This window comes from Mobula hypostoma, chromosome X1, assembly GCF_963921235.1.
Source record: "Mobula hypostoma chromosome X1, sMobHyp1.1, whole genome shotgun sequence".
Lineage (NCBI taxonomy): Eukaryota > Metazoa > Chordata > Chondrichthyes > Myliobatiformes > Myliobatidae > Mobula > Mobula hypostoma.
The window spans coordinates 25829712-25849504 of record NC_086128.1 but is presented as its reverse complement, the minus strand read 5'-3'; the positions used below and the strand labels follow the sequence as shown (position 1 = coordinate 25849504).

The 19793-nt window shown below is 46.6% G+C and overlaps 1 protein-coding gene across 1 annotated transcript in view; it reads right to left on the bottom strand.

Annotated features, from left to right (window-relative positions):
- LOC134340473 (nck-associated protein 1-like) overlaps nucleotides 1–19793 on the bottom strand; it is a 111461-nt gene that overhangs the window by 7609 nt on the left and 84059 nt on the right. Inside the window, exons 25-27 of the mRNA XM_063037780.1 lie at nucleotides 14724–14806; nucleotides 13482–13562; nucleotides 232–325 (exon numbers count right to left, since the gene is read on the bottom strand). Coding sequence (XP_062893850.1) covers nucleotides 232–325; nucleotides 13482–13562; nucleotides 14724–14806 — 258 coding nt within the window. The remainder of the gene's footprint in view (nucleotides 1–231; nucleotides 326–13481; nucleotides 13563–14723; nucleotides 14807–19793) is intronic.

Here is a 19793-nt window from a genome sequence, read left to right as displayed (position 1 = left end):
GGCAGCACTCCATGTAGATGTGCTCAATGGTGGACAGGGCTTTGTCTGAGATGGACAGGGCTGTATCGATCACTTTTTGTAGACTTTTCTGTTCCTGGGCATTGGGCATTGCAACCAGTCAGGATACTCTCCACTGGGAATCTATAGAGATTTGTCAAAGGCTGTCCATCCTTGTAATACCACCACCATTGCCATTAAACTGGCCTTTCCCCTATGCCCCAGTAAACTTACCGCTCTTCTGATTTGACAGTGCAGTGACAAGCGCAGGGTCCATGCGACACGGCGTCCCGGATGCTGATGTCAGTTCATAGATAGCCAGCATATCCTGCAGAGGATGAAAGCAAGATTTATCTGTCACTATGCACTTAAGACGGAGGCTTCTACTTTCAACAGATATGGGGTTGTAGAGATAAAGGTATGTGAGCATTTGACATGAAGCCCAAAGGCCAAGAGCTCAAAGCTCACCATGGAAGGTTTTGCAATGGAAATTTAAACATTAATCACCCTCTGTTTCCTATCACAGGGCCAGAGCCTGTCTTGAATCCCTCAGATACCGTGTTTGTCCAGCATGCCTCATGGCTCTGTGACAGGAAACAGGGGGTGATGGATGTTTAAGTTTCCATTGCAAAACCTTGCTACCTCCTTAAAGAACTCAATTCATCAGAGTCTCTGTTCTGACTCGTCTTGATTCATGATGGTTTATTCTGTCTCAAAGAATGGATCCAATAATCTGCTCACCGCTAGTTAAACTAACTGGCTTGTAACTTGGCCTGGTTTACCCCTTCCTCCCTTTATAACAACAGCTGCAGCACTCCAGTCGTCGACTCCTGAAGTGTTGTGGTCAGAGTATCTGAAATTTCCTGCCGTTTATATCTTGAGATATATTTTATTCTCTTTCACCGATGTTGACAGCCTCACTACATCTCCTCCTTCTGTCTCCTATGTTTACCCCATCCAGTATCTCATACTCTTTCACATTAAGTACAGTGTCTCCTTTCCCTCCCCCTCCTTCAGTGCAGAGGGTTCATTAACAACCTTCCCCACATCCTGCATTCCAACACACACGCCTCCCACAGAGACACTTATCTTTCCTTGGTTACTCTGCTGCTCTTCAAAACTCATAAAACAGCTTTAGATGAGATCAATTAACTTGCATAGAGTTGCAGAGAATCATACAGTAAAGATATAGGCTACTCGGCCCACCGTGTCTTGAGAGCTTTAGTGAGGAGGTCACGCCTAACATTCAGGCTGCAGATAGTCGGGTGACCACCTGGATGAGCAAGGGGAATAGGCAGAAGAGCGCAGGGTTCTCCTGTTGTGGGATGTACTTGCAGAAGAAAGCAGCAGTACCCAAGACCATGGCTCTGAGGTTTAGTGAGGAAGGATGGATGCAGTCAGGATGATCATGATAGTTGGGGGTGGGGGGAATGGACCGGATGTTCTGTGGTCACAAACTGAACCCAGAATGGTGTGTTGTCTCCCTGGAGTGCAGAACATCCTCAAAAGTGACACAGATGTCACAGGTAGAAAAATGGGTGAGGTCCTGCAGAGTGAATACAGGGAGTGAGGGAAGAGGTTAAGAAGCAGGACTTACAGGGCATTGCTACCTGTGCCATGTGCTAGTGAGAGAAAGAACAGGAGGATATGGCAGATAAATGTGTGGTTGAAGAGTTGATGGGCGGGGGGGGGGAGCAGGGATTCAGATATCTGGATCATTGAGATCTCTTCTGGGGCAAGGGTGACAAGGGGGACAGGTTACACCTGAACTGGAGGTGGTTAATCTCCTGGCAGGCAGATTTGCCAGTGGTCCCACATAAAATGGGTTTAAACTGTATTGGCAGGTGGTGGGATCCTGAGGCAATGGAAAGGCAGAATAGTGATAAAGGAAACTGCAAAACGAATTGAGCGAGCAGGATGAGAAGGAGTATGGCAAAGAGTGAAGAAAGTCTGTGGGATTAAACTGCATTCATTTCAATGCAAGAGGTCCGACAGGTACGTTGGATAAACTCAGGCCTTGGATAGCTATGTGGGACTAAGCTATCTATTACAGAGACGTGGCTGAGGGAGGGACAGGACTGGCAGCTTAATGTTCCAAGATACAGGTAACTTGTTTTGATTAAGGGGAACATCACAGCACTACTTTAAGGTGACGTTACTGAATGATTATCTGGTGAGGCTTCATGTATGGAGCTAAGAATCAAGAAGAGGTTGATTGCATTGTTGGGATTGTACGATATATACAATTAATCCTTGGAGACTGGGGAGAATTTTTAGACTAATAGGGTTGTCATCGTAGGAGATTTTAAGTTTCCTAACATTGACTGTGACTGCCAGAGAGTCAAGGCCTTAGATGGGGTGGAATTTGTTGAGTGTGTTTAGGAAAGTTTTCTCGGGCAGCTTATAGAGGATCCTAGTAGGGATAAGGCAAAGCTCGATTTACTCTTGGGTAGTAAGGATGGACAAGTTGTTGGCCATGGTGGATTTAAAATATGGAAGAAAACGTTGAATTCAAATGGATCAAGGACAGTGGAAGCAGACAGGTCAATTGTCTTTGTTTTTGCCATGTGCTTGGAATTGGAGGCTGCCATTTTGTGGAACTGTTTTACATTCTCCATTTTGTGAGATGGAGTTGCTTTGCTTTCTGTGTTTTAAAGAAGACACAATGATGCTTCAGGCAATCTGCTGTACTAGACATCATTTCCAAACAAGAAGTTATTTGTGAGATGTTCGTTGATTAGACATAATGTGCAGGTTTGTGAATGTTGGGGTTGGTGCCTGCCTGGAGTGATTTGAGCTGGTTACTGAAGAGAACAAAGAGCCATAAATTACCGACTACTGTCACTTGCTGGGAAGAAGGCAATAAATAGATGCTGGCCTAGAGCAGAGCCCTTAAAGAGGTGTTAAAGGTCAATCAGATGACCTACAGCCAATGACACTGGAATGCAATATTTGAATTAATAAGAAACGAGTATAAAAGTGGGTGTTCGAGTGGGCTGTCAGCGATAACTCTCTCAAGACACCCACCTTCGCAAGGAACAACTCCCATGCCACGGGCTGGCCGAAGAAAGGATCGATCACCTGGCCAACGGAGATCCCTTATTTCGGTGTTATAAATTGGACAAGTGGTCTGAGTGAGTATTGGTACAGAGGGAGCAGCAGAATTCATGTTCTAAGCTGTTGGCCAAGGGTCAACATAGTTACATTGTTGTTTGTGCAGAGACAATAAAGTGCGAGTTTTGATTAATTATGAGTTGTGTGGTGAATTTCCTAACCTAGTTCCATGGACAAATGGTCAACAAAGCACCTTGTGACCAGTGACCATAGTTCTGTTAGTTCTGCTAGTCTTAAAATAGTCATGGAAAGGGACAAAATTCATAAACGGGAGTAAGTCTGCAGGTGCTAGAGATTCAAAGCGACACACACACAATGCTGGAGGAACTCAGCAAGTCAGGCAGCATCTGTGGAAATGAATAAACAGTCTCTAGCAAGTGGGAGGCTTTTAAAAGTGAGATATCAAGACTTCACTGACTATATGTTCCCATTAAAGTAAAAGCAAAGCCACTGGGAGTTGGGAACCCTGGACGTCCAGGGATATTGTAACTCTGGTCAAGAAAAAGAAGGATGCTTGGATCAGATACAGGCAGTTGGGAACAGGTGAATCACCAGAGGTATATAGAGGATGCCGGAATGTACTCAAAAATAAAGTTAAGGCCAAGAGCGGATGGCATTGGCAGAGAAAGTTAAAATTCTCAGAGATTTTAGAAGCACATGTATTAAGGGGCAAAGAGTGACTAAGGAGAGAATAGGACCCTCAAAGACCATGATAAAGATCAATGTATGAAACCGCTGCAGGTGGGTAGAGTTCCTGATGATTATTTCTTCTCTGTTTTTGCCATGGAGAAAGTTATGAAGACCTGGGAGCATGGCAAAGTTAATGGAGATGTTTTTTGGAGCCATCCATATGACAGTAGAAGAAGTGTTGTATGTGTAAGGATGTGTGAAGGTAGATTAATCCGCAGGTCCAGATGAGGTTTACCCAAGAACATAATGGGATGCTGGAGAAGGCACTGTGGGAAATCTCACTGAGGTATTTACCACATTGCTATCCTCAAGTGAGGTGCTGGAGGACTGGAGGATAGCAAATGTCTGCCTTTATTTAAGGAATGTAAGGATAGACCTGTTGGCCTAATGCCTGTGGTAGGTAAGGAGGTAGTGACCATAATATGATAAGTTTTTATCTGCAAGTTGAGAGAGATAAGGGCAGATCAGAAGTGTCAGTATTGCAGTTGAACAAAGGAGACTATGGAGCCATGAGGGAGGAGCTGGCCAAAGTTGACTGGTCGGATATCCTAGCAGAAAAGACAGTGGAACAGCAATGGCAGGTATTTTTGGGAGTAATGCACAAGGTGCAAAATCAGTTCATCCCCCGGAGAAGGAAGGATTCAAGGGGGGGAAAGTGGCCACAGTGGTTGACAAAGGAAGTCAGAGATAGCATAGCATTAAAAAAGAAGTATAACAGAGCTAAGGTGAGTGGGAAGAAGGATGATTGGGAAATTTTTAAGGAGCAACAGAACTTAACTAAAAAGGCAATACGGGGAGAAAAAATGAGGTATGAACGCAAGCTAGCTAGGAATATAAAGGAGGATAGCAAAAGTTTTTTTAGGTATGTGAAGAGAAGGAAGATAATTAAGAACAATGTTGGACCCTTGAAGAATGAATTGGGAGAAATTGTTATGGGAAACAGAGAAATGGCAGACAAATTTAATAAGTACTTTGGATCTGTCTTCACTAGGGAAGACACAAGCAATCTCCCAGATGTATGGATGGGCCAAGGACATAGGGTAACAGAGGAAGTGAAACAGATTGACATTAGGAAGGAAACGGTGATGAGTAGACTGATGGGACTGAAGGCTAACAAATCCCCAGGTCCAGATGGTCTGCATCCTAGGGTACTAAAGGAGGTGGCTCTGGAAATTGCGGATGCATTGGTGATCATTTTCCAATGTTCCTTAGATTCAGGATCAGTTCCTGAGGATTGGCGAGTGGCTAATGTTATCCCACTTTTTAAGAAAGGAGGGAGGGAGAAAACAGAGAACTATCGCCCTGTTAGCCTAACATCAGTACTGGGGAAGATGCTAGAGTCCATTATTCAAGATGAAATAGTGGCATATCTTGATAGCAGTGATAAGATTGGGCCGAGCCAGCATGGATTTACCAAGGGAAAATCATGCTTGACTAATCTATTGGAGTTTTTCGAGGATGTAACCAGGAAGATAGACGCGGGAGATCCAGTGGATGTGGTGTACCTTGACTGTCAGAAGGCATTTGATAAGGTACCACATAGGAGATTGGTGGGTAAAATCAGAGCTCATGGCATTGGGGGGAGGATATTGACATGGATAGAAAACTGGTTGGCAGATAGAAAGCAAAGGGTAGCAGTGAATGGGTGTTTCTCGGAATGGCAGGTGGTGACTAGTGGGGTGCTACAGGGCTCGGTATTGGGACCACAGCTGTTTACGATTTACGTCAATGATTTAGAGGAAGGCATTGTGAATAACATCAGCAAGTTTGCTGATGATACTAAGCTGGGTGGCAGTGTGACATGTGATGAGGATGTTAGGAGAATTCAAGGTGACTTGAATAGGCTGGGTGAGTGGGCAGAAACTTGGCAGATGGCGTTTAATGTGAATAAGTGTGAGGTTATTCACTTTGGGAGCAAGAACAGGAAGCCAGATTATTATCTGAATGGTGTGGAGTTAGGTAAGGGAGAAATACAAAGAGATCTAGGAGTACTTGTTCATCAGTCTCTGAAGGTGAATGAGTAAGTGCAGCAGGCAGTGAAGAAGGCTAATGGAATGTTGGCCTTTATTACAAAGGGAATTGAGTACAAGAGCAAGGAAATCCTTTTGCATTTGTACAGGGCCCTGGTGAGACCACACCTGGAGTATTGTGTGCAGTTTTGGTCTCCAGGGTTAAGGAAGGACATCCTGGCTGTGGAGGAGGTGCAGTGTAGGTTCACTAGGTTAATTCCTGGGATGTCCGGACTGTCTTACGCAGAGAGGTTAGAGAGACTGGGCTTGTACACGCTGGAATTAAGGAGATTGAGGGGGGATCTGATTGAGACGTATAAGATTATTAAGGGATTGGACAAGATAGAGGCAGGAAATATGTTCCAGATGCTGGGAGAGTCCAGTACCAGAGGGCATGGTTTAAGAATAAGGGGTAGGTCATTTAGGACGGAGTTGAGGAGGAACTTCTTCTCCCAGAGAGTTGTGGAGGTGTGGAACGTGCTGCCTCAGAAGGCAGTGGAGTCCAATTCTCTGGATGCTTTCAAGAAGGAGCTAGAGAGATATCTTATGGATAGGGGAATCAAGGGTTATGGGGACAAGGCAGGAACCGGGTATTGATAGTAGATGATCAGCCATGATCTCAGAATGGCGGTGCAGGCTCGAAGGGCCAAATGGTCTACTTCTGCACCTATTGTCTATTGTCTATTGTAAGTTTCTGAGGGATAATGTATGTTTGGAAAGGCAGTGTTTGATTAGGGCATGGTTTTGTGTGTTGGAGATCTTGTCTTACAAATTTGAGTTTTTTGATGAGCAGTGAGGATAGTTGACTAGGGAAGGGTGACAGACATAGTATGTGTGGATTTCAGTAATGCTTTTGATAAGGTTCGATATGGTAGGCTTTTCTGGAAGGTTACATTGCATGACATCCAAGCAGTGTTTGCAAACTGGAAACAAGATTGGCTAGATAGTAGGAAATAGAGGGTGATGTTGACTGGATGTCTGTAACTAATAGTGTGCTCCAGAGCTCTGCTGAGCCCATTTCTCATCTCTATCAATGATTTAGATGAGAATATATGAGCAATAGTTAGTAAGTTTGCTGATGAAACTAAAAGAAGTGGTGTCATAGACAATCAAGGATTGCAATGGGACCTTGATCGGCCAGGTAGGTGGGCTGAGGAATGGCAAAAGGAATTTAATTCAGATAAGTGTGAGGTGTTACATTTTGGCAGGGTGATGTTACATAGAAACATAGAAACATAGAAAATAGGTGCAGGAGTAGGCCATTCGGCCCTTCGAGCCTGCACCGCCATTTATTATGATCATGGCTGATCATCCAACTCAGAACCCAGCCTTCCCTCCATACCCCCTGACCCCTGTAGCCACAAGGGCCATATCTAACTTCCTTTTAAACATAGCTAATGAACTGGCCTCAACAGTTTGCTGTGGCAGAGAATTCCACAGATTCACCACTCTCTGTGTGAAGAAGTTTTTCCTAACCTCGGTCCTAAAAGGCTTCCCCTCTATCCTCAAACTGTGACCCCTCGTTCTAGACCTCCCCAACATCGGGAACAATCTTCCCGCATCTAGCCTGTCCAATCCCTTTAGGATCTTATACGTTTCAATCAGATCCCCCCTCAATCTTCTAAATTCCAACGAGTACAAGCCCAGTTCATCCAGTCTTTCTTCATATGAAAGACCTGCCATCCCAGGAATCAATCTGGTGAATCTTCTTTGTACTCCCTCTATGGCAAAGATGTCTTTCCTCAGATTAGGGGACCAAAACTGCACACAATGCTCCAGATGTGGTCTCACCAAGGCCTTGTACAACTGCAGTAGTACCTCCCTGCTCCTGTACTCGAATCCTCTCGCTATAAATGCCAGCATACCGTTCGCCTTTTTCACCGCCTGCTGTACCTGCATGCCCACTTTCAATGACTGGTGTATAATGACACCCAGGTCTCGTTGCACCTCCCCTTTTCCTAATCGGCCACCATTCAGATAATAATCTGTTTTCCTATTTTTGCCACCAAAGTGGATAACTTCACATTTATCCACATTAAATTGCATCTGCCATGAGTTTGCCCACTCACCCAACCTATCCAAGTCACCCTGCATCCTCTTAGCATCCTCCTCACTGCTAACACTGCCACCCAGCTTCGTGTCATCCGCAAACTTGGAGATGCTGCATTTAATTCCCTCATCCAAGTCATTAATATATATTGTAAACAACTGGGGTCCCAGCACTGAGCCTTGCGGTACCCCACTAGTCACCGCCTGCCATTCTGAAAAGGTTCCGTTTATTCCCACCCTTTGCTTCCTGTCTGCTAACCAATTCTCTATCCACATCAATACCTTACCCCCAATACCGTGTGCTTTAAGTTTGCACACTAATCTCCTGTGTGGGACCTTGTCAAAAGCCTTTTGAAAATCCAAATATACCACATCCACTGGTTCTCCCCTATCCACTCTACTAGTTACATCCTCAAAAAATTCTATGAGATTCGTCAGACATGATTTTCCTTTCACAAATCCATGCTGACTTTGTCCGATCATTTCACCGCTTTCCAAATGTGCTGTTATCACATCCTTGATAACTGACTCCAGCAGTTTCCCCACCACCGACGTTAGGCTAACCGGCCTATAATTCCCCGGTTTCTCTCTCCCTCCTTTTTTAAAAAGTGGGGTTACATTAGCCACCCTCCAATCCTCAGGAACTAGTCCAGAATCTAACGAGTTTTGGAAAATTATCACTAATGCATCCACTATTTCTTGGGCCACTTCCTTAAGCACTCTGGGATGCAGACCATCTGGCCCTGGGGATTTATCTGCCTTCAATCCCTTCAATTTACCTAACACCACTTCCCTACTAACATGTATTTCGCTCAGTTCCTCCATCTCACTGGACCCTCTGTCCCTTACTATTTCTGGAAGATTATTTATGTCCTCCTTAGTGAAGACAGAACCAAAGTAATTATTCAATTGGTCTGCCATGTCCTTGCTCCCCATAATCAATTCACCTGTTTCTGTTTGCAGGGGACCTACATTTGTCTTTATCAGTCTTTTCCTTTTTACATATCTATAAAAGCTTTTACAGTCCGTTTTTATGTTCTCTGCCAGTTTTCTCTCATAATCTTTTTTCCCCTTCCTAATTAAGCCCTTTGTCCTCCTCTGCTGAACTCTGAATTTCTCCCAGTCCTCAGGTGAGCCACTTTCTCTGGCTAATTTGTATGCTACTTCTTTGGAATTGATACTATCCCTAATTTCTCTTGTCAGCCACGGGTGCACTACCTTCCTTGATTTATTCTTTTGCCAAACTGGGATGAACAATTGTTGTAGTTCATCCATGCAACCTTTAAATGCCTGCCATTGCATATCCACCGTCAATCCTTGAAGTGTCATTTGCCAGTCTATCTTAGCTAATTCATGTCTCATACCTTCAAAGTTACCCCTCTTTAAGTTCAGAACCTTTGTTTTTGAATTAACTACGTCACTCTCCATGTTAATGAAGAATTCCACCATATTATGGTCACTCTTACCCAAGGGGCCTCTCACGACAAGATCGCTAATTAACCCTTCCTCATTGCTCAAAACCCAGTCCAGAATAGCCTGCTCTCTAGTCGGTTCCTCGACATGTTGGTTCAAAAAACCATCCCGCATACATTCCAAGAAATCCTCTTCCTCAGCACCTTTACCAATTTGGTTCACCCAGTCTACATGTAGATTGAAGTCACCCATTATAACTGCTGTTCCTTTATTGCACACATTTCTAATTTCCTGTTTAATACCATCTCCGACCTCACTACTACTGTTAGGTGGCCTGTACACAACTCCCACCAGCGTCTTCTGCCCCTTAGTGTTACGCAGCTCTACCCATATCGATTCCACATCTTCTCGGCTTATGTCCTTCCTTTCTATTGCGTTAATCTCTTTTTTAACCAGCAACGCCACCCCACCTCCCCTTCCTTCATGTCTATCCCTCCTGAATATTGAATATCCCTGAATGTTGAGCTCCCATCCCTGGTCACCCTGGAGCCATGTCTCTGTGATCCCAACTATATCATAATCATTAATAACAATCTGCACTTTCAATTCATCCACCTTATTACGAATGCTCCTTGCATTGACACACAAAGCCTTCAGGCGCTCTTTTACAACTCTCTTAGCCCTTTTTAATGCTTGCCCTGGATTTGTCGGCCTGCCACTTTTACTTTTCCCCTTTGTACTTTTTGCTTCTACGCTCACTTTACACCCCTCTGTCTCTCTGCACTGGTTCGCATCCCTCTGTTGTGAACTAACCTCCTCACACCTAGCCGCTTTAATTTGATTCCCACCCCCCAACCATTCTAGTTTAAAGTCACCTCATGTTGGAAGGATATTTCTCAGACTGAAGGTCCATAACTAGCGGCGTGCCTCAGACGTCGGTGCTGGGCCCACTGACGTTTGTTATCTATATCAGTGATTCTCGTGTATGAGAATCAGTAAGTTTTCAGGATGATATTAAAACAAGTGGCATTGTAGGCATTGAAGAGGAGCATCAAGGATCGCAGTGGGATCTGGATCGGCCAGAGGAGGATGGCAAATGGAATTTAATTCAGATAAGTGCGATGTGTTACATTTTGGAAGGACAAATCAAAGTTGGACTCTTACATTGAATGGAAGAGCCTTGGATACTGTTGTAGAACAGAGAGACCTTGATTTATGGATGCATAGTTCTCTTAAAATGAGCCTGACGTGGACAGGGCAGTGAAGGAGGCTTTGGCATGCTGGCCTTCATCAGTCTGGTAACTTTGTAAATTAAGTTGGTAAATTGCTTTATTGTCACATATACCAAGGTACAGAGAAAAACATTGTTTTGTATGCCATCCATACAGTTCATTTCATCAGATCAGTACATCGAGGTAGTACAAGGAAAAGCAGTAACAGAATGAAGAATAAAGTGTTACAGACAATAAGCTGCAAGATCATAACGAGGTAGATTGTGAAGTCAAGAGTCCATCTTATCGTACTAGGGGACTGTTGAATAGTCTGATAACAGTGGGGTAGAAGCTGTCTTTGAGCCTGGTGGTGTGAGCTTTCAGGCTTTTTATCATTTGCCCAATGGGAGCGGGGAGAAATGAGATTGTCTTTGATGATGTTGGCTGCTTAATCAAGGCAGTGAGAAATATAGACAGAGTCCGTGGAGGGGAGGGTGGTGCCTGTGACGTGCTGACCCACGACGTGAAATGATGGGCATATTGATTATAGAAGGCACGCAGCAATGTCGCAAACGTACAAGTGATTGGTGAGGCCGCGCTTGGAGTATTGTGTTCAATTTTGGTCTCCCTGTTACAGGAAGGCTGAGATTACACTGGAAAGAGTGCAAAGAAGATTAATGAGGATGCTGCAGGACTGAACATCTAAGTATTCGAGTTTCTACAGGCTGAGCCATTCCTCCTTGGAACATAGGAGTTGGGGAATCGAAAACTGGAAGACATAGCTTTAAGTTTAGAGGTGAGGGGTTAAGTAAGAACGTGAGGGGCAAGGGTTTTCGCACAGTAGATATACAGAACCAGCTACCAGAGGATGTGATTGAGGCAAGTACATTAGATACATATAAAATATGTAGATAGGTATATGGATGAGAAAAGTTTAGTGGGATATGGGCTACATTCTGGGACATGGGATTAGTTTGAGTGTGCACCTTGGTCAGCATGGTCAGGGCCATTTTCTGCACTGTACAGCTCTGTGACTCTGTGTACCCATCTACACAAATGCCATTTACCAGCATGATTCAAGTGCTGGTCCCAAAACATTGTGAGAGTCTCTGCCCTCACCACCCCCTCAGGCAGGGTGTCCGGATTCTAATCACCCTCAGGGGGAAAATATTGCTCCTCAGATCCCCTCTAAATAACCCTCCCCTTGCCCCAAACCCATAGCCACTGGTTATTGATTCCACTATAAGGACACTTTCTGAGCAGGTCACCTACCTATGCCCCAAATGATTTTGTTGTCCTCAGTTAGGACACTCCCCCCCCCCGCTCCCCACGCTTTAATGAGCTGTATAGCATGAAAGCAGACCCTTCAGGCAACTAGGTCCATGCTGAACACTGGGCTCCCATTTTTACCCTCAGTCTACGCTCATCCTAACCCTAGAAGGATCTGTTTCTGTACTGGGTTAACTGCCCACATTCCCATCAGCTCCTGCCAGATACTGCCCTTCGCCCAGACAGTCGGGGAGAAGTTTAGAATGGCCAATTAACCCACCAACCCACATGTCATTGGGATGTGGGAGGAAATCAGGGCCCCCGCACGGAAACACACGCCGTCATGGGAGAACAAAGTACAGACTTCACACAGACACCTTCAGAGGTCTGGAACTGTGAGGCAGAGTCATTTTGGCATCCCAAAATATTCAAGGAGCACCTGAGTCAAAAGTTGAATCGCTAAAACAGAGAGAGCTACAGGCCAAGTGCTGGGAAATGGGTCAGCAAGGGCACAGTGGGCCAAATGGCCTGTTGCTGCACTGTGCGATCCCATGATTCTCTGAGCAAAAACCTAGTCTGATCCTCGATGGGCAGACTTGCCTGCAGAGGTTAGTGAACGGAGTGTGCACAGTTGAAGGTGAATGATTGTGGCAACTGATGTCCATTAACATCAATATATACCTGAAGATTTCACTGGAACAAAGACTATTCAGCCGCTCTAGTGTTTCCCTTAGTTCAATCCATTGTGGCTTTTCAATCCACATTGGTCCCATGACACTGAACGTTGAGACGTTTGCACTAATCCAGTCCCACAGCCAAATCCTTCAACATTTGTCCAGATCAGTCATATCCTTACTCTGAGTGTATCTTGCACTCCCTCTTTATATTGTTCAACATGCTGATTTGCCAGTCCAGGTCCTGAGAAAAGGTCAGTAACCTGAAGCATTAACTCTTCCTCGTTCAACAGACACTGCCTGAGTGTTTCTAGCATTCTGGCCTGTAAGGCCATGAGATGTAGGAGCAGAACAGGCCATTCAACCCATTGTGTCTACTCCATCATGGCTGATATATTATCAATCTTAACACCATTCCCCTATTTCCTCCCACAACCTTTGACGTCCTTATTAACTAAGAACCCTTTCAACCTCCACTTTGAATATACCCAATGACTTGTCTTCCACAGCCATCTGTGGCAATGAATTCCACAGATTCACCAACCTCTGGCAAAAGAAATTCCTCCTCGTTTCTGTTCTAAAGAGATGTCTTGTATTCTGAGGCTGTGCCCTCTGGACCTAGACTTGTCCACTATAGGAAACATCTTCTCCATTTCCACTCAATCTAGGCCTTTCAACATTCAATAAATTTCAATGAGATTCACCCCCCCCCTTCATTCTTCTAAACTCCAGTGAGTACAGGCCCAGAGCCATTAAACGGTCCACATATGTTAACCCTTTCATTCCTGGGATCATTCTCATGAACCTTCTCTGGACCCTCTCCAATGTCAGCCCATCCTTTTTTTAAATAAGAGGACCAAAGCCATTCACAATACTTCAAGTGCAGCCTGACCAATGCCTCATTGAGCCTTTTTTTTGGTACCAAAATCAATTTATACACCAATCAATCAAGTGCACCGGTTTTTCCACTTTCAGAACTCTCCCTCTCAGGATTTTTCAGGCTGCCATCGTCAGATACGACAGACAAGTAATCATCGATCATGCAAACCTCGTACCTTTCTTTCAGTAGTTAAGCTGGCGATATCACTCAGAATATTCATGGAACCCATGAGAAACGGGATGTGGCCGGATAAAACCTGGCAAAGCAAAAGAAACAACATGAGTTTAATGTAAGGAGCCTGATCAGCGAGGGCAGTGAAACTTTGAGAGTTAATCGTCACGGGGGAATATTGATTGAAAGAGGGGCAGGACTAGCAGAGCACTGTTCCAGGCGAGAGGATCCTCAGGTATAACAAGGGAGGAAATAAAGGAGGACAGGAGCTTGGCATTATTCACCGAGGCTATCAGTCCAATAACAAGGGAGGATGGCTCAGAAGGTTCTTCAAATGAGGCTGAGTGGGTAAGAGTGTGGGAAATGAGAAGAGGGCAATTACTTTACTGGAAGTATACTAGAGGTTTCTTAGACAGAGGAGCAGATCCAGAGACAAAACACAGAGATGTGTAAACAGAAGAATGTTATAGTAGTGGAGACTCCAACGTCCCTAATAATTCCTTGGACTACCCTTCGTAAGAAAGGTCTGGAGCAGGTGAAATTTTTCATATGGATGCCAGGGAGCTTTGTGAGCCAGACTGTAGACAGTCCAACGAGAGGAGGGGCAGTACTGGACCTTATCTTGGGGGGCAAATGTGGGCAAGTGGTTGTGGGGTCAGTGGGGGAGCACTTTGAGTACAGTGACCATAACTCAGTCAGGTTCAAAGTAGTTAGGGAAAGGGATAAAGATGGTCTGGACATTGAAGGATGAGCTGGAGGAAGGCCATCTCAATATCATTAACCAGCACTGGCAAAACGTACACTGGAACCAGCTACTCAGAGGTAGATCTGCATCCCACACGTGGGAGTCATTCAAAAGTGAAATGGTGAGAGTTCAGGAGAAATGTGTTTTCCAGAGAGTGAAGGATGTGGAACAGTGTATCCGGGGAACTGTGGATGTCCAGGTTATCAATAACAGCTCAGCAATTCAACACCAGCCTCCCCTCAGTATAAGTCACCAAGCTCTAAACCTGGACCTGCTCTTGCACCAACAGACGTAGCACTGACAGACCAGAGACAGCCTGGCTGACAGAGCCACTAGGAACTCTCAAACTTTGCGCTCCTGGTCACAGGGGCACGATGAGGGCTGCTGGAAAAGTCAGGAATATGAAGAGCCCACTGGGTTCAGTGCAGAGTACACTCCTACTGAATCAACATAACCCGTGCATTCCAGTTAAAAAAACAGAAAGCACGTGCTGCCACTTACATCATGAAGTGCTTCCTGTGCCATTGATCGGAAGGTCAGGATCACTCCAATGATCATCATCCTCTTCAGGACATTTTCAGAAGCTGGAATAACACAGCAGGAATTAGACCCAAGACAAGTTTACCTGATTCTTCAGCCAGTTGTGCTACTGCCACCCCACCTCTCTGTCCCATGCCAGAGTCGTGGGCAGGGGGAGGGGTCACCATGAGCTGGCGAGGGGGGAGGGCTCTGCCCAAGGGGCAGGAAGGTGTGGAGGAAGACAAGAAACATCGAGGCCCATCCCCTAGACAACCATTCCAGGCCTGAGCCTACCTTTCAGCCTGACCCTGGGGAGCCCTCCTGCCCAGAGGCAGAGCCAGGTGCTGGGGAGCTGGGCAGGGAGAGGGAGCAGTGGAGGCAGAGACTTCCTCCATGATGGAGGTCACCTAGCCTCCACAGCCCTCTGAGGAGACACCCGCCCTCTGAGATGGAGGATGGGTCCCCTGATGGAAGGGAGTCCACTACTGCGGATTGGGAGGGGTTTCAGCCTTCGCTCCCTCAGGGGAAAAGACAAATCCCTTGATTGCTGACCCCAATCCCCTCTCGTGGGGATCCTCTTAGAGCTGCCTGTGAAGGTCAGGTCATCCATCCTGACCTCATGGATGTCGGGAGCTGCCCACCCCAGAAACAACAAAGTCCGTACATCGTTCCCCAGCCCGGTGGGACTGTGACGGGGAGACCAGCCCCTCAGGATACCACTCTGGCTGGATGCCCCAAGCAGAGGGTGTTGGGGAGCATTCTCATGCTCTTGAGCAAGTCTCCCCCATCCCTGTGGAGGAACTGCAGGAAGTTCTGGAAAAGACCAGGGGCCAACCTGAACCGTCCTCACTGAGATGAGGAGGGGTACGGGACGGTGCCAGTTTCAGGTGTTCCTCACCAACCTTGGCAGCCAACACCTAAGGCAGATACAACGCATCATGAAGGGACAGGAGGGCTTACGGTGGAATGTCCATGACCACCTCTTCTGTCAGGGGTCGACTGAGAGGCTGAGGTCGGTCCTGGTCCACACGTCCCTCCCCACAGATCTCCCACCCAGCACTTATCCCTGTAAGCGCAAGTGCTACACCTGTCCCTACACCTCCTCTCTTGCCACCATTCAGGGCCCCAAACAGTCCTTCCAGGTGAGGCAACACTTCACTTGTGAGTCTGTTGGGGTCATCTATTGCATCCGGTGCTCCTGGTGCGGCCTCCTCTACATCGGTGAAACCCGACGCAGATTGGGGGACCGCTTCATCGAGCACCTCCACTCGGTCAGCCACAACAGACAGGATCTCCCGGTTGCCACCCACTTCAACTCTGCTTCCCACTCCCATTCAGATATGTCCATAATGGCCTCCTCTACTGCCATGATGAGGCTAAACTCAGGTTGGAGGAGCAACACCTCATATACCATCTAGGTAGTCTCCAGCCCCTTGGTATGAACACAGAATTCTCCAACTTCCGGTAATTCCCTCCTCCTTCCTTCCCCTATCCCTATGTCACTCTGCCCCCTCCCTCAACTGCCTATCACCTCCCTCATGGTTCTGCCACCTTCTACTACCCATTGAGCTTTCCCCTATTCTTTCTTCACCTTTCCTGCCTATCACCTCCCTGCTTCCCCTCGCCCACCCCTTTATCTTTCCCCTTACTGGTTTTTCACCTGGAACCTACCAGCCTTCTCCTTCCCACCCTCCCCCCACCTTCTCTATAGGGCCTCTGTCCCTTCCCTCTACAGTCCTGACGAAGGATTCCGGCCTGAAACATTGACTGATTGTTTCCACGGATGCTGCCTGACCTGCTGAGTTCCTCCAGCGTGTTGTGAGTGTTACTGAGATCGGTTGAATGCAGGCTCACTGTTGGCTGACTAGACGTTGCTAACAGTGGAGGAGAAGGAAGGGGTCAGAGGCTGAGGTGTATCATTGATGGGTTTGCCAAAGATCAGTTAGGCAAGTGGGCCAAGGAGTGACAAATGGATTTCAATACAGGTAAATGTGAGATGAAGCATTTTGGAACGTGAACCCAGCACAGGACTTGTACGATGAATGGTGGGACACTCGGGAGTGTGATGGAACAGAGGGACCGAGGAGTACAAGTGTATCATTCGTTGAGAGTGGAGTGGTGTCACAGGTAGACAGGGGGGTGAAGGTGTCTGGCACGCTGGCCTTCAATAGTCAGGAGTTGGCACATTATGTTGCAGTTGTACAAGTCGATGGAGGGACCACACTGGGAGTACTGTGTACAGTTTCTGGTCACCCTGTCGTAGGAAAGACGTGGTTAAACTGGAAAGGGTGAGAGGAGAGTCACCCCAGGGAGTCTAGAGGGTCTGAGTTTATCAGGTACATCTATCCTAGAAACCTCAGCTTCCACCTCTCCAGAGAAAACAACCCAAATTTGTCCAACCTCTTATTACAGCTCATGTCCTCTAATTCACGTGAACCTCTTCTGCACCCTCTGCAAAGCCCCCACACCCTGTAATGGTGTGACCAAGACTGAAGGCAATACTCCAGATGTGGCCTGAATGGAGTTTTATACTGCTACAATGTGACTTGTCCACTTGCACTCAATGTCCCAACTGACGAAGGCAAGCACTCCGTGTATCTTCTTTACCACCCTGTCCGCTTGTGTTGCCACTTTCAGGGAGCGACACAAAGTCAACCATTAACTGTACACTCTGTCCTCTCCTTTGACCTTCGGGCACGCCACTCTTCTCACTTCTCTCAAGTTCTCCCCTGCACACTCCGCAGCTGTGTTAAATCCCTGGGCATTAACGCCCCGATGACCTGTCCTGGGCCCAGCACACAGACACAGTCACAAGGAAGGCACACCAGCATCTTTACTTTCTCAGGAGCTCCATCTTGTCACTAAACACGCTAACAAACTCCTACAGATGTACTGTTGGAAGTGTCCTGACTGGTTCAGTTGATAAGGCAATTCGACTGCACAAGAACGTAAGAAGCCGCAGAGAGTAGTGGAATCTGCCCGGTATATTAAGGGTACCCCATCCTCGGTAGTGTCTACAGGGGGTGCTGCCTCAGGAAGGCAACGTACATCATCAGAGATCCCCACCATCCGGGCCATCCCATCTTCTCGCAGCTCCCATTGGACAGGAGGTACAGAAGCCTGAAGTCCCACATCACCAGGTTCAGGAACAGCTACTTCCCTTCAATCATTCAGTTCCTGAACCAACCAGCACAACCCTGATCACCACCTCAGTACAGCAACACCGTGACCACTTTGCACCACCCCAGATTGTGCGCTTGTTATTTTTGCACTTGGGTCTTGCTTTGGTCTCTCACTTCCACTGCATTGCACAATTCGTGTATAGTTCACCTTTTGTGTGTTGTCAGAGCCTATGTGCCTGTCAGGCTGTTTGCAAGTGAATCTTTCACTGTAGATGTACCTCACTAAACTTGTCTGGGCTTGTAGGGCAGATGTATACACTGACTTTTTCCCCAGGGTTGGGGAATCAAAAACTTGTTGATGACAGGAAATTGGGAGTGGTTGTTGATAGTAAAGAAGATTATCGTCAATTACAGGGGTGGAGGGGAGGGTGGTGGTGGTTAGGGAAGTGGGCCGACACATCTTGGAACGTGAACCCAGCACGGGACTTGTACGATGAATGGTGGGACACTCGGGAGTGTGATGGAACAGAGTGACCGAGGAGTACAAGTGTATCATTCGTTGAGAGTGGAGTGGTGTCACAGGTAGACAGGGGGGTGAAGGTGTCTGGCACGCTGGCCTTCAATAGTCAGGAGTTGGCACATTATGTTGCAGTTGTACAAGTCGATGGAGGGACCACACTGGGAGTACTGTGTACAGTTTCTGGTCACCCTGTCGTAGGAAAGACGTGGGTAAACTGGAAAGAGTGCAGAAGGTGAAATCACATGGGATCTAGGATAAGCTGGTCAGCAGGAAACAAAACCAACTGGAAAGGTAATTTGTCCATCGTTCCATAAATGAGATTTACTCAGCAAGGAGAAACATTGTCCTATAAAATGAAATGATGGAACACTTTCCAGTTGCCTGGGTGAGCGCAGCTCCAACTTTCAAGAAGCTCAAAAACATTCAGGAGCAATCAGCTACTCAATCAGCAGCCCATCCATCTCCCAAACACTCCCTACCCCCACCACTGGGTGCACAGTGCACCATCTATAACATGCACCTGCTTAACTCACCAAGAGGGACAAGGTCAGCGGGGACAGGGGGACATCGCCACCTGCAGGTTCCCCTCCATGTCACACACCAACCTAACTTGGAAATATGTCACCCTTCCTTCATTGTCACAATATGTAGAGAGGCCGTCTCTGTATCCTGTCATTGTCCTGTTGGGCATGAGCCAGGTCAGGTGTCAGATCTCTCGGTGGGTGACCACAAGTCCCTGACCTTTACCAGAGCTTTGGAGAGGGATAAGAGCAGACACTATTGGAAAACATTTAATTGTGGGAGGGTGATTATGATGCTATTAGACAGGAACGTGGGAGTGTAAATTGGGGACAGATGTACTCAGGAAAATGAACAATAGAAATGTGGAGGTATTTTAGGGAGCACTTGCATGGGGTTCTGGATAGGTTTGTCCCAGTGAGGCGGGGATGAAAGAATCATGGTTGCAAGAGATGTGGAATATCAAATCAAGAGGAAGAAAGAAGCTTATCGAAGGTTTAGGAAACAGGGATCAGACAGGGCTCAAGGGAGTTACAAGGTAGCCAAGAAGGAGCTGAAGAGTGGACTTAGGAGAGTTAGAATGGGACATGAGAAGGCCTTGGTGAGTAGGGTTAAAGAAAACACCAAGAAGTTCTACATATATGTGAAGAATAGGAGGATGACCAGAGTGAGGGTAGAACCGATCAGGGAAAAAGGAGGAAATGTGTGCCTGGAGTTGGAGGAGGCAGGGAAGTTCCTTAATAAATAGATTGGCTCAGTATTCACCAGTGAGATGGACCTTGACGAATGTGAGGACAGCGTAAAACAGGCTTATAGGCTGGAACGTCTTGATGTTAAGATAGAGGATGCCCTGAAACTTTTGAAAAGCATTCGCACAGGTAAGTCCCTGGG